This window comes from Perna viridis, chromosome 1 (genome assembly GCF_037379345.1).
Source record: "Perna viridis isolate PV_CMFRI_1.1 ecotype Kerala chromosome 1, ASM3737934v1, whole genome shotgun sequence".
In the NCBI taxonomy this organism is placed as follows: Eukaryota; Metazoa; Mollusca; class Bivalvia; order Mytilida; family Mytilidae; genus Perna; species Perna viridis.
This window is the reverse complement of record NC_142445.1, coordinates 11,941,997-11,957,220: the sequence shown is the minus strand read 5'-3', so window position 1 is coordinate 11,957,220 and position 15,224 is coordinate 11,941,997. Positions and strand designations below refer to the sequence as shown.

Here is a 15,224-nt window from a genome sequence, read left to right as displayed (position 1 = left end):
GATTTAAATTTAGCTTATCAAACATAGTTTAAAAATATCTTTTCTGAGATGTTTTAATGGTGTTTTCGGTTTGCCTTTCCTCGGATTTTTACAACTTTTTAAGTTCAAGAAATGACTTATGTAATTAGGAAGTGATTGTTTGAAATTTCAACGCAGATGTTCAATGTTTGTTATAGAAAGTCTCGCATATTTCCGTTGGTCAAAATGACAACGTAACAGTGCTTCACCAACAAAATTAAATGTAATTTGAGAACAAATAGCCCCGTACCTCATAGACAAAATATAAAAATCATATTAACTGTATAAAATGATGTCATGTGTTGTTATTTGATGACTTAAAATCATATGTAAATAAAGTTTATATGTACTATTTTAACTTTTGCTGAAGACAATTTTATTTATTTTTTGTTTTTGTTTTTGTTATGTTTTTGTTTTTTTTTTGTCACATTTTCTATCTCCTATGTCTTATTGTTTTTTATCCAGATAATTTTTTTTTCTTCACAGAAATGTAAACCAAGTATCAATGTAAGTTTCGATTTTATATATATATAATAGACTTCTAAAAAAATAAAAGCATGATCTTGGATGATACCTTTAAAATGAGTGGTACCTGCCATATATATATATATATATATATATATGTTGGGCGACCCATACCAGCATAATATTTACAGTGTAGTTTTACTGGTGTAGGTAACATATTTTACGATATTGACATTATTGTGTCCATCAATCAGCATATTGCTATATCATGTATTATGATTCAGGTTATTATGACCTTATAAACTTAATATGTACATAGGAGCATTGACAAAAATAAAAGGAATATACTTTTATATAGAATGTACCGTTAATTTGAATATGATCACTGTAAATTCATATTTATACTCATTTAGGTGAAGTTTAATCCACACCTTTTTGTCAATGAAGCCACAACAGTGGCTGGAATTGACCTATACGCATCACATGAAATCTTGGTTCTTTGTTAAGCAATCATGTTTTACAGTAGCATTCACAAGCATCCGCGATCAAGTTTCTGGGCACAGACTACATTAAATATTAAGGAGTAAATGGGAAATGAAAAGGATTAAAAATAACCATAAATTTCATAGTTAATCAAAACCAGCATGCTAGAGAAATTTCGCATCTTTCTTTTCACTCAGAGGTCCGTATAATAAGTTCGCACTATTTGATGACTTCTTCATCGGACTGTTTGTTCACGTGGTGACAGTCAAACAGTCGCCAGCCATCCCATGCGTATTGATTTCTCGCGTTACCTTAAGAGAAAATCTGTTGAATTCGAAGGGGACGCCATTCGGGGAACAGTTTTACCCATTTTTAAAAAGGTGGGTAACTTCACAAAGCACCCCTAATGACATTATTCTTTCTTCATAGATTCTGATTTGTGAAAAAAGCTTGATTATCTTAAGTTTTTATCTGCAGCTGTTGCCCCCGTTAATTAGTACCTTCGCGTCACCCTTCACCAGATGAGAAAATTTGTCAAATTTGTCAGATCAAAATTTGAAACACTCCTCGAGACGTTTAGGTTTCCCGCACGCGCGATACCTAAACGCACACTAAACGAACTTTCCAAGCTGAGTGCAATTAAACTCACAATAAACGAACGCTCTTAAGGCGTAATCTGCAATCTGTTGTTTGATACTTTTGAAGAAAAAAACATGTGCAATTTCGTTTTTTTTCCAATACCTTTTGAAGAGAACATCAACGTAAATTCATATGCTACAATTTGAATATTTTACATCAGATTTAATTTATAAAATATTGTAATGATTGTTATTGAAAACTTTTTAAATTATTAATGTACAATAATTGTAGTCTTCTTTGTACTGTGATGAGAAGTTCCTGAGAAAAGTGTTACGAAAATATAATGTCAAAAAAATAAACAAAGTCTTCGGTAAACATGGTTGTTCCCTTTACAAAGGGTCGTTTTGCGGACTTATTGATAACGGTTGATTACAGGCTTGTTGCCGACAAGTTTTTGTTGTATGTCTGACATAAATGAATTAACCAATATTTCCTATATCCCGTTACACTTTTGTTGACTTCGGTTTTCAAAACGTTTTTTTATTGGATTGATTAAATAGTAATTATTAGAAAATTGTGTGGCATAATAATCTCAATTGATATATTATAGTATACCTGCATTTATACACACTAAATTTTAGATCAGTGAAGTTTACAGTAATAAATATGTAGATCCTTTTTTGTAACATTTATTTAGAGGTGTAAAATACTAAGATACAATGAAATATGCCGAGTGCAGCAAGTTAAAAAATATGGCTTATATAACTTTTTGACATTTCAATGAGTTTAAATATTGAAATTTTCAGTGTGTTACAAGGTAAATCTTTGTATCTCCTGTTCAGTGCAGATCAATATTTTCATTTTCATCGAATATAGCACAGACATCTTTTATAAAGGATTTATATATATCTATATATAAATCTTTGCTTTTATTTAAATAATCAATGTAATGGTCGTCGCCTTACATTTTGATTCCTTGTAGCCATAACATTACAAAGCTCGATGGCATTGTTTTTGAGATGAGACCGAGATTTGAATTATTTGAGTGTGAACCAATTATAGCGCGAAATGACATTATGAGAAAAAAAATAGTTTCGTTCCGTTTGAAAATCTACATAAATAGAATTCTACGGGGCCTGCGCATGGGAAGTGACGCCATGTTTACACCAAAAATGGAACGGAGGGAACTTTCAATGTTTATATTTTCGTTTTAATCGTTATGTGTCGATCAGATAACATGACAATTTAAATTATAGTTATCTTTTCAACTTTAACTGAACCCTGAACGGCTATACTCCTGACAGAAGTGCCGAAATGCTGTGGATATTGCAATCCGTCCTTTCCCAATGCTTCAAATTTCTTCTTGATGTCATTTTCTTTGTAATAATAGATTTGTTCGTGAAATGGTTTATAGGTGACTTAAGGTGAATAAATTAAATTTCATATTTTTATTTCTTGTTAGAAAGTAGAAAGATAAGCTTCAAATTTATTGGTTTCTTCTATGCAGGGAGAACTGACTTCTCTTCAGAGATAGAAACCCAGAGAAGTTAAGAGGGTCCAGGGAATTAATAAATGTACATGATCATTCACAAATGTTTTTTTTGAATTAATATGAGGAAAGTGAAACCTTATACACTCCAGGAAAACATTTGAATTCAAACACCTTATTCCTATCATAATTTTTGTCAGCCCTGTTATTATGTAGTTCTAAAGTAGTAATTTTGTTGTGATATATGTTTTTCTTTTTTGTCCTTAAGCATTCTCCTATTGTCATGGGCTGAAATGTCTGGCTTTGGTAAGGAACTGGGGGTTGTTAGGGTCTGAAATGTCTTCATGTCCATTTGTCTGATATTGATATTCTGAGCACACTGTTTTGTCCATCCTTATGTACGAAAAAGATAAGATACAATTTGTATTTTATTCATGGAAGCTAGCTGATGTTTCCTAGACTGGCGTGGTTCTCAGTTTCATTATCCAAGTATACATATATGAAGCTGCCATGATGCTATTTTTAAGCACTTGATTTTACATGCACAAGCTGGATATTGATGTTTTTTCTGGCCATAAGTATCCTGAAGCCAGATGATAATAAGACCATTAACGCTCCCTTCCATAACATTTTCTTTATCAAACATTCTGCTTCTGGATATAAATTGACCAAGAGTATCAATATTAAGTCCAAATGTCCACTGACCCTGCAACCTTCCTCTTTTTTTATTTGGATATTGATTTGTTGGGTTGGGGATCAGGAATATGTGCCATACACAAAGTGGAAGGTTCCACAGTATGGCTGAGTACTGCCCTTTCAGCCTCTTCTAATGACAAGTTGAAATCATTCGTGTCTCACCTACCTAGTTCGATTTCTGAAACATTTTCCTGTATGCTGACACCATATTTGCTACAAAAATTTTTTAATCATTCATGAGAGACCCTGTTTAGTTGACATTTTGAATCATAATGCATGTGAAGTCCAGCAAGATGGGAGTAGGTGGAGCTTGTTACCTTTAGTTTGGCACAGAGCAGATGCAATTTTGAAAACCAGAATCTAACAGAATATTTCATAATTCGGTGGAAGATTATGTGTCTACTACCATTCAAAACCAAAAGTAACAAGCTCCATGTGTTCATGCTTAGTTTCAATTGTTCAAAATTTTACTTATGCAGTTGTATCAAGTTTCACCCTGCAAAGCATTTTATTAGCATTTTCAATGGGTACAACCAGTGAAAAATTTTCATATCTAAAGATGCAAATGAATCTTTTAATCATTGTTCTTAAGAAAAACTGTATATAATAATTAGGCTATTTCTTTTTTTTTTCTCTTTACAGATCACAAGAAGAAAAGAGAAGAATCTGGTTGGTGGAATCCTTTACTCTTCTGGTTTTCTGCCTCTTATTACATCTTTGTGATCATACACCATACTTTCTGATCTTGTTGACAATTGTCACTTTTGTTTACACTCAGTTACCATGGTTACGATTCAATCCAGATGTAAGGCAATGGTGGAGTGCCATGCAGACCAGATGGGAAGAATATCAACAACACACAGATAGCATGAATAGGTTACAAAGGCAGCTCAGCAATGAACCACCGATGAAAAGTATGATGCACATGCGTCAAGGCACAATTCCTAGCAACAGATTTGGTGCTACTTTTCAACAAAAGACTGCCAATTTTGCATTTCCACCAAATCAAAATGCAGCAAATTTCAGTAGACCCGTGACTCAGACTGTACACAAGAATGAAAATGTAGGAGGCAGTAAGGGAATGTTGTCTTCACTCTCTAAGATAAAACTGTCAAATGTTTTTAAAAAGGCTGATAATGATACTACAGCATTGAAGAAAGAATTTAGCTTCATGCCACAAAATTCTAAGGTTATGCAAAATGACATACATGTACATGCTACAGTAGGTACAAGTCCTGAAAATCCTACATATCAGCCAACTTGGATGGGCTCACAATTAACAAGAAGACCTTTAAGGAGAAAAGAAGGTGCTTTTACTAAAATTAATCCTAATTACTCATCAGATTTTGGTCATTCATTAAAAAACAAGTTCATGTCAACATTTGGATTTTCAGTAACGCAGAGTGGTCCACCAGGTTTAAGAAATGAAGGACAGAATTTATGTTTCATGAATAGTATTTTACAATGTTTAGCAAGAACACCAAAACTTTGTGCAAATCTAAGCACAGAAACGAACAGGGAAGCTGAATGTAGTGTAGCTGAATCAGTTTTACTCAATACTCTGGTAGAAATTTTGAACAATTGTTTAGTAGATAATTCTACATCCTCATTAGATCCAATGGCTTTTCGTCAGGCAGCATCAACATTACACAGTGGTTTAGTGGCACCACCATCTCAACGACAGGTTCAGCAGGATGCAGCTGAATTTTTCATGTGGCTTATGGATACTGTCCATACTTTACTCAACAAAAATAGGAAAGGTGTGTTTCAAGTATAAGTACAAGTATATTAATCATAGAAATAACATGTGTTTATATTTCTTAATAGTTAAAACAATTGATTGAAGAGTTTGTGCAATTTAGTTACAGTAGCTGAAACAATATACTAAAACAGAAAAATGTAGTTCTTTTAAGTTGGTTTCCTTGAAACAAAAAGTATTTACATGTACCTTTCCTATTATTTAAAGATCAAACTAACAAATGAAACCCTATCCTTGAAAAAAATATTGCCTGTTGAATATACATTGTGTATTGAAATTTAATTATTTTAACTTGAAAAAAAAATGAATTACTTTTCCTAGGTGGACACTTGCCATTAGATAACCCAAGACTTAATATGCTAAAGTTTATTTATGGGCATCTCAATCCTGCCAAGATTCAAGTTTTGAAGCAAGCATGCCAGATGGAGGTAAAGAAAAAAACATTTAAGACCACAGTTAGAATGTCTTTTATATCAATATTTATTCTGTTGTGTACATGTACACAAACAGAGGCTCATGTTGGGTTTTAGCCCAAAATCCCAGTCTAGTCAAGAGTTGTTTTTTCCGTAGGCCTCTATAGTTAACCTTCAATTTTAACAATTTTTTTATACGACCGCAAGAAATTGGCGATTGTATAATGGAAGGTGCTGTCATTATCATTGTCCGTAGACATTTAGTTTTTGTGCAATAACTTCAATATTGGTTGATCTTTATAAAATTCTGTAACAAGGTTCCAAACCACAAAATGAAGATTGGTATTGATTTTGGGGATAATAGCCCAACCATTACACATTGGGGCCAAAAATATGCATTCATAGAATATAACTACATGTGTGTAACTCTAGTAAATAAGGAATTTCTATGATATTGTTCCGCAATATTCTAAACCACCATGGTCAGACTGGTATTGATTTTGGGGTTTAAAACTTGAACATTATAGAAATTAGGAGCCAGAAACTTGCATTTTCCTTATGTCTAAACAATAACTTAACTATTTGAATGTATCAAGTTTGAAAGGTGTGTCCATACTTGTCCCATCTGTTCAAGGGACAACATCTGTGGTTGTATTAAGCTGTCCTGTGAAACAGTTTATTTTAAAAATACATATTTTTTACAATCTAACTGTCATAGGGAAATTTATGTCCAAAATCATTTTTAGGTGCAAAAAAAAAGGCATGAACTTTGGTACATCAGAATAGGTCAAACTAAAAATATAATTGTTCTACTTTCACTTTCATTTTTAGTTGACTAGAACAGACTCTTTTTCTGTAGCACTATTTTTCATGAAAATATTTTTTTCCTCAAAAACAAATTTTTGGTGTCATAGCTTGATATTTACCCTATGCTTAGGATGAAAAAATGATAAACATTTGCCAAAAAAGCAAAAACAGGGAAAAGGCAAAAAGGAATCACATTATATTGTATAGTCTCTATGTTTTGGCATTCACCCACTCCAGAATATGCAATACAAAATTATATCTTAAGCAGCAACAAGTCCTAAACACACATCTAATAACTGATGCTACTTTTCTTGGCATATTAACATTCATTTTTCATGTGAACTTAAGCAACCAACAGCAATAATTTTCTTCTATTTTTTTTTAAACAAAAAAAAAAAAAAAAAAAGGAAAAGTATCTTTTGATGAAATTTAATTGTCTGGTAAAAAAATGTTTGGTACATGTATTGTGCTTTGTTACACTTAAAGTTAGTTAAATGGATGTTTTCAATATCAAAAGTTGCATGGGCGATATGTTGGAAGTGGATGCTAATGAAGTTGAAATGCCATTCTCAGACATCATAGGAGGTACCAAAGACTAAACAAAAAGTACAGACAAAATTGGTCTAGATTCCTGAAAATGAACTGTACACAAAAATTAAACAATTTATGTCAAACTATGAAGAAGATTTTAATATGACCGTAAAAAATTTGCAGTCGTATATTGGTATGGCGCTGCCATTATCCGTGTTCTTGTTGTGGTCCATAGACACTTGTATTTTGTGCAATAACTTGAGTATTAGTTGGATGATCTTAAAATTTTAAAGGTTACAAACCATAAAATGCATGTGTACCTCTTACAGTTTTGAATTATAAGGAGTCAAAGGGTCTACACCCCCCATCCCCAAAAAAAAATCCATTTTTTTATTTTTGGTCTGATTTTGAAATTTTTAATGGATTCCTTATGAAAATCCCTGCCTGCATTTTTCAATAGAAGTTCAGATATCTGTAAAGTCTTCGAGTCATTAGGGGTCAAAGGGGCTACACCCCCAAAAATTGACACTTTTATTTTTTGGCCTGATTTTGAAAATTTCTTTTGAACTTCTAGTTTTGTGTTATATTGTGTCCAAACAAGTTGTTCAGTTCACATTGAATTGTAAGTCCCTATGCTTAAGTATGTCAAAAACTAATATTGTGTCCACATTTGCCCCAACTGTTCAGGGTTTAACCACTGTGGTCATATCTTGCTGAGCTCTGCAAAGTTTTTTATTTTATGAATCAAATATGAAGTCAAATAAATGCCAATTTCTAAAATCTTAATTTTTTAGTACTACAAAATGTAAATCAAATTTGACTTAAAGCACGATTTTAATTTTTTGGTCATTATTTGTCATTACAGATAAATGCAGCAAATGGATTCCAAACAGACACTTATGCTGAAGCGATTCAGCGACTATCTGATCTTGAATGGTTATCTTACAAGCAAGAGAATGATTCTGTAATAGACAATTTATTTTCTGGACAGTTAGTAATAGCCTATCATAATCTCAGAGATAACAAAATATCTGTTAATCTACAGACTTTTAATGTGTTACCTGTCACAATAGCTGAACCAAGAGATGTTTCAGGACTAGTTGTTTTGTCTGATTGCTTTCATAATTTTTGCAATATTGAACATTTAAGCCAGCAAGATGACTTTGAAAGATCTCCATTCAGAAGTGGTCTCTCAGATTCTCAAAATTTATTGTCACATCAGAGTAATCCAATGATGCATTCAACTCCAACAAATGCACGCGAGAGAAAACTTACAAGTGTAGATTCAGCTGTGTCTGTTGGTTCTCCTTACTCTGCCATGTCTCCAATACCGGGAATGGCTAACATGAATGATAGTGGCTTCCAAGATAATGTGTTCAAAACATCCACCCCAATAGGAACAAATACAGCAAATCCTCGTGTCATACCTCGGCCCTCTCACTTACAACGGAGATGTCTCTTAAGGCAGTTACCGGAATGTCTAGTCATTCAGCTGATGAGATTCTCATACAACCAATTCACAGGCCAGTCCCGAAAACTTTCGTCTCCTGTTAGTATCCCTTTAAAGACACTAGACTTGACATCAATTATGTATGACACTATAACTCATCAGGAAAATTTGTCTGAGGAAGAAAACTGTTACAAATATGATCTCTATGGTGTCTGTGTTCATTATGGTGGAGACAGCACAAGTTATGGACATTATGTTAGTTATGCTCAGCATCATGACGCACAGAAATGGTACAAGTTTGATGACGAAGTAGTCACTGAAGTGAACATGGAGTATGAGCTCACAACATCAGAAGTGAGACGGAATGCATATCTATTGTTTTATAAAAAATGTAAATCATAATTGATTATAATTTGCTGTTAGCATTGTTAAAGCTGTTTACAAATGCCTTTTTTATGTACAGACGTATATTTTGTATGGATGAAATGTTCTCTGTGTTGAGTAAGTCATCACATTTTAACTGCAAAATGTGTTTTGTTTTTTTTTTTAACAGTTCTACTTCAAAAGTTGCTCAAATTATTGGGTGCACATGCAAATGAAATTAATCATACTTAGTACTCATATTAAATTAAGAACTGCTTTTTCTAAAAACCAGGCAGGTCCCATAGCTATAATGATTCACTTCCAAATATCCCAGGCTTTGTATGGTTCTTGATTTACCTTCATATTTTTTTGTAAAAAATGTGGTCGGTTTCTGACAATGCAAATATTGAGCACATTTTTGTGTTTAGCTATATTATGGTGGTGGCCGGTAAAGGTCTATTCTAGTACATCCACAGTGAACTTTATTTTAGAGGTTATGACATTTGTAGCAGGGGCCTTAAAGGCTTTGTGTCACACTGACACATCTTTTTCTTACATTGTTGTTAAGGTTTTGTCAACATTACTTTTATTGATTTTATTTTGAACTTTTTAAATATTTTTAAAGTAGGATTGTGTTTTACACTGCTCTTTGTACACATATCTTTGGTGGTATACCGCTGTCCGTCCATACATTGTACCATGACTGAAAATTTAAAATGTTCAATTGTTGGTCTTGATTGAAGGATTTGTTATGGAACTTTGATGAACATTGAAAATGTTGATGAGTGTAAGTACAGTAACACAAACTGTGACCTAGATGTTAATTTTTCACGACTTGGCATCATTAGATACATCTCCTTTCATAGTGAAAAAGCATTGAAGAGAATTGGTATTTTGGCATAACTTCATTATGCTGTCACATGTGCCAAATATTTGTGTTGATTTTTTTTAAAACACATAAAAAATCTGATACAATGTAACTTAGATACATGTAACAGGAAGTTTTTAATTTGCAATACTGACATGTTTACGTATCCATTTCTATTTATTTCCATAAACAATTGTTCTGCCTTATTATGTTAACTGATAAATGGCATGCTAATTCATTTATATATTTCTCATCCACCTCAGTAAATGAAACATAAGTTTGTTTTTTGTACTTTTGTAAAATAGAATCAAGGTAGTCCAAAGCTTTTGAAGCAAAATATCATATGGTTATAAAATTAATTGAGGTGTAAAAATTGTTAGCATTAAATTATTATGAACGCAAATGTGTTGTTTTTATACAATCACACTCAAAATTTGCAGTGGTGTGGTATATTGGTATGGTTATGTTGTCATCAACTATGAAACTTGCTTTTTATTGTGGTTCTAGACATTAACTTTTAGTGCACTTGAACGGATATGTGCCAAATAAGAAAGATTAAGTCAATTAGAAGTGCTCAGTCTTACACAGAAACCTTTGGGGCACCAAGTGGAAGAATCAGTAAAACCTTTTCTAAAAGTCAAGTTAAACTGATTGATTTTTTTTACCATTATTTAATTTTTTAGCTTCTCACTTCGTGCCAAAATTCTTGGATGAGTTATTATATTTCATTTCTAGTGATACCTAAGTTAGGTAACCTTACTAAATTTTTTAGCACATTGATGGAACTACTTTGATATGAGTATCACTACAATTTCGGCAAATTTTTCAAGAAGAAATTCTCCTTTCTGCACATGCTGCATTTGAGGTTGTTTTTGTATGTAGCAGAAATGGTAGAGTAGTTCTGATTGAGATTAAGTTCCACTAGGTTATCTTTCCTTGGTGTAAAATAAACATGAATCAATCTTTTGCATATTTTACAAGTCAACAGGTACGTAAGGTAAAATGATAATATATGAAATTTAATATTGTGTATGAATCTAGAATTAAAATCCTACCATTTCCATAAGAGTAGTTAGTGAATTCTTGTTCTCAATCATCGCGAGATGGGCAATTCTATATAGTGATAATTACTGATACACTTTCAAATATCCCTAAAAAGTTTGTCATGTCCAGAATACAGGGGCTGCTCTGGCTTCCAAGATTCTGTCGTCAAAAAAATCGCCAGCTGCCATTTTTTGTCACCAATTTTCAGAACTTGGACCCAAAAGGTGCCAAAAAAATTACTTTTTTTTTTAAATATGATAGTATTAAATCCATTAGTACTGATAAATAATCTTTGTCAATTCATCAAAATAATCTCTCCATTCATGACATACACGTACCCAAGGTTCACTCAATATTGAATACAATAAGTATGATAAGTCTTACAAATGAACAGAAAAACATAAGGAAAAAAAAAACGATAAATATGGATAAACAGTATATTTGTTGTGTACTTCTATGTTTTTTTAACTTATGGTATATAGTTCTCCTTTTTTGTAAAAATAGCTCAAAAGTAGAACATATATTTAATTTTTGGCACAAAGTAATATGATTTGTGGTAAAAATCTTGCGTACAATGTAACTCCTCCCAAACTGCTAAATGGATTTGATAGAATTATGTAGGAAGGTTATGCATCACATGAACACTTTAAATAGGCAACACGAAAAAATTAGCAACTTTTCAACATCCCTTCGGCTCCTGCGTATGGAGTGTTCATATCACAACTCATACGTTATGCCAGAGCTTGCCGGGACTACGCAGACTTTTTGTATCGCGCTAAAACTCTTAACAAATAGGCTTCTGGAACAGGGTTATGTTGCTACAAGATTGAAGTCATCACTACAGAAGTTTTATGGTCGTCATCATGAACTCGTGGATCGTTATGGTGTATCCATCCGCACCATGAAAACTGATTTATTCAACGGGTCATAGTTTTCCTTTCCTCGTTTGTCTACCCCGGACTTGACTGTTTATGAGCAACTCGGCGGGTGTTTCTAGAAAAGCAGAGGACGCTTGCCCTGTCGGTGCACCTGGTCCATGCTCCCAGTTTTTAGTGGAGTCCGAGTTGCTCATTTACTTTTGTTACTTTGTATGTATGATTTTAGTTACTTTATGTTCTTTGTTGTGTATGTCTGTTTTCCATGTCTGGTCTTTGTCCCTGGATTACATTCTTTTGATTACCGCTATAACCTTGGTTCCCTTGATTACTCTTTCACACCACTGGGTCGATACCTCTGCTGGTGGATTTTGTCCCCGAGGGTATCATCAACCCAGTAATACAATTTTTAAAATTAATGATTTTAACAAGAGGAATGAAAGAAAAACTGGCTCGGACGTCGCCCAGTATAAAAAGGTCCGAACCTGACAGCAGATCGGACACTCTGTTGTCTTGTAAGTATGTGGTGTCCCCAGATGGGAATCTTAGCACACTCACATCTGGTATGGAAAGTGCCCCGACCAATTCAACTAAAAGTACCCAATCACACGTTCAGTCTGCAGACCATCTATTCCAGTACAAAAATTCTGACTATTTTAAAATTATCAAACCATGTTCCATCACTTTAAACGATATATTTGACTACAACGATGACGAACCACATTGTACCATATCAAAATGTGGCGTAAAAATTGCAAAACGTGCAACATTCTTATAACCGACCCTTACTTCTCCAGTTCCCTTACAAACAAAACCTTCCATACAAGAAGTCACGATGACTTAAGTTGCAAATCAACAAACTTAATATATGGATTAGAATGCAACTTATGTGGTTTAATATATGTCGGAGAAACGCAAGAACGATTAAATAAAAGAATGTGCGGTCATCGTTCGGGAATTAACACCACCAAATTCCCGACAATTTATAAACACTTTAATCAACAAGATCATTCAATCCTCTCCATGAAAGTTCGTATTTTAGAAAAAAATTACCATCCTACGAACAGTCCCGTTCTAAGTAAAAACTATCGTAGGGAAAGGGAGGAGTACTGGATACGCAGACTAGGTACTGCAATACCTTACGGATGCAATGACAACATCAAAAGTATAGGAAACCTTTCAAGCCAATATAACAATAACATAAATGTGATGAATTTATTTGACAAAAATCCAAGACGGGAAAGGAGTCATGGCCATCGCCACTATACGTCACCTAAGTTACATGATGTCTCCATAGATGGTCTCCTTCCTTTCATACAAAAACCTCTTGGACTTCATCACATTAGAACAACCAAACTTCATTCTATACCTCTCACTCTACTACACTCCCTTTACAAAACAAGTCTTGACACTCCTGTTTCTGACCCCACTTCATCATTATACAGACTTGTTGCCATCATTTTGGATATTGGTTTCCACAGACTCTTTAAACCAGTTTGTGTGAAAAGTCAAGATGAAGAAAAACGATCATTTCTTCCACTACCGTTTGTCAACAAAGGTATAGATGCAATTAATTTGGCTAACATCCTCCATCACAAAAACGTTACCAACAAAATTCACCCATATTTCAAAGATAAATCCATACCAATTATTTCATATGCCTATACTTCACCCATCGCATCCAAAATTTTCAATTATAAAAGGCTATTGCAGAACCTCGAGATTGAGGACTTCAAGGCTAAACCACCTGACTGTTCTTGCAAAACCTCTCCATTCAAATATGGTCCTTCTGGTCACATCGTTACGGGAGATTTAACCATTATCGAAAACGAATCTCTGCGTAATATCCTTTCTAAAGGTCCCAAGTACCGTCAACCACGCTCCATAAATTGGAATTATAACTTTAAAGTTCTTTTGGATGCCGTCGAGGACTATGCAAGAAAATGGATAAAACGAGAACAAGAAGACATTGATTCTCAGTCAGAGTGGTTGAAGGCCATGAGGTCTTTAATTTTGAAACGAATGAAAGTTTTAAGTAGGTCAATGAATGCCAAGGCTACATCAGTTTTCAAAGACCCCGATGTAGCAAAAACATTGTCTACTGTACATGACAAATATGTTGTCGTACCAGCAGACAAAGCCCAAAACAACATTGTTTTTGTCTGCAAAACGTTTTATATCCAATGTTTATTATCAGAGGTAGACGTAGAAAATAATAGCAGTGATAAGACCTACCTACACTGCTACCACTCTTTCCAAAGAAGAGATTGTGGAAAACCATAAATCTGTGCTATCCTCTTTTTGTTCTCTCTGCTAAGGACGATGATTGTGATTTACCGTCTATGTACTGGATTCCTAAACTTCACAAGAATCCATACAAACAACGTTTCATAGCTGGATCTGCAAAATGTACCACCAAACCACTTTCAAAACTTTTAACTTCTATACTCACAATTGTCAAAGAGGGTCTACAGTCCTACAACACTTGTTACTCCCGTAGTGGTATTAATTCAATGTGGATCCTGAAAAATTCAAAAGATCTTTTGGAGACAATCAGTTCAAGACTATTATCTGAATATAATAGCATTAAAACCTATGAATTTTCAACACTGTATACTTCTATTCCCCATACTCAGTTAAAATCCTGACTTAAAAACATTATACATCATTGTTTTTCCAAAAAAGATGGTACACCTAGATACAAATATATAATTCTTGGTAGAGATTCCTCATACTTTGTAAGAAATAATTCCAAATCATCTTCCAAATATGCAGAGGAAGATGTTTACAAAATGCTGGAATTTTTAATCGACAACATGTTTGTCCAGTGTGGTGGACATGTTTTTCAACAACGGTCGGCATTCCTATGGGAACAAATTGTGCTCCTTTACTAGCTGACCTATTCCTTCACTCTTATGAGGCTGACTTTATAGCTGATCTGATCAGAAAGAAAGAATATTGTTTGGCTAGATCCTTCAATCTCAGTTTCCGCTATATAGATGACGTGTTATCTTTAAACAATCCTAATTTCGGGATTTGATACATCGCATCTACCCAAAAGAACTTGAGATAAAAGATACTACAGACACTGTGAAGTCAGCCTCATATCTTGACCTACACTTAGAAATCGATGGTAAAGGAAAACTATTGACCAAATTTTACGACAAACGTGATGACTTTTCATTCAGAATTGTCAACTTTCCTTTCATCTGTGGCAACATCCCTTCGGCTCCTGCGTATGGAGTGTTCATATCACAACTCATACGTTATGCCAGAGCTTGCTGGGACTACGCAGACTCTTTGTATCGCGCTAAAACAAATAGGCTTCTGGAACAGGGTTATGTTGCTACAAGATTGAAGTCATCACTACAGAAGTTTTATAGT

At 33.8% G+C, this 15,224-nt stretch overlaps 1 protein-coding gene across 1 annotated transcript; it reads left to right on the top strand.

Moving 5' to 3' along the window:
• Window positions 1-2,679: 2,679 nt before the first annotated feature.
• Window positions 2,680-10,324, top strand: LOC148627273 (ubiquitin carboxyl-terminal hydrolase 2-like). Its single transcript, XM_088570734.1, has 4 exons — window positions 2,680-2,969; window positions 4,373-5,490; window positions 5,811-5,917; window positions 8,106-10,324. The coding sequence occupies exons 1-4, from the start codon at window positions 2,860-2,862 to the stop codon at window positions 9,090-9,092; spliced, it is 2,322 nt and encodes a 773-aa protein (XP_088426860.1). The 5' UTR covers window positions 2,680-2,859; the 3' UTR covers window positions 9,093-10,324.
• The last annotated feature ends 4,900 nt before the right edge of the window (window positions 10,325-15,224 follow it).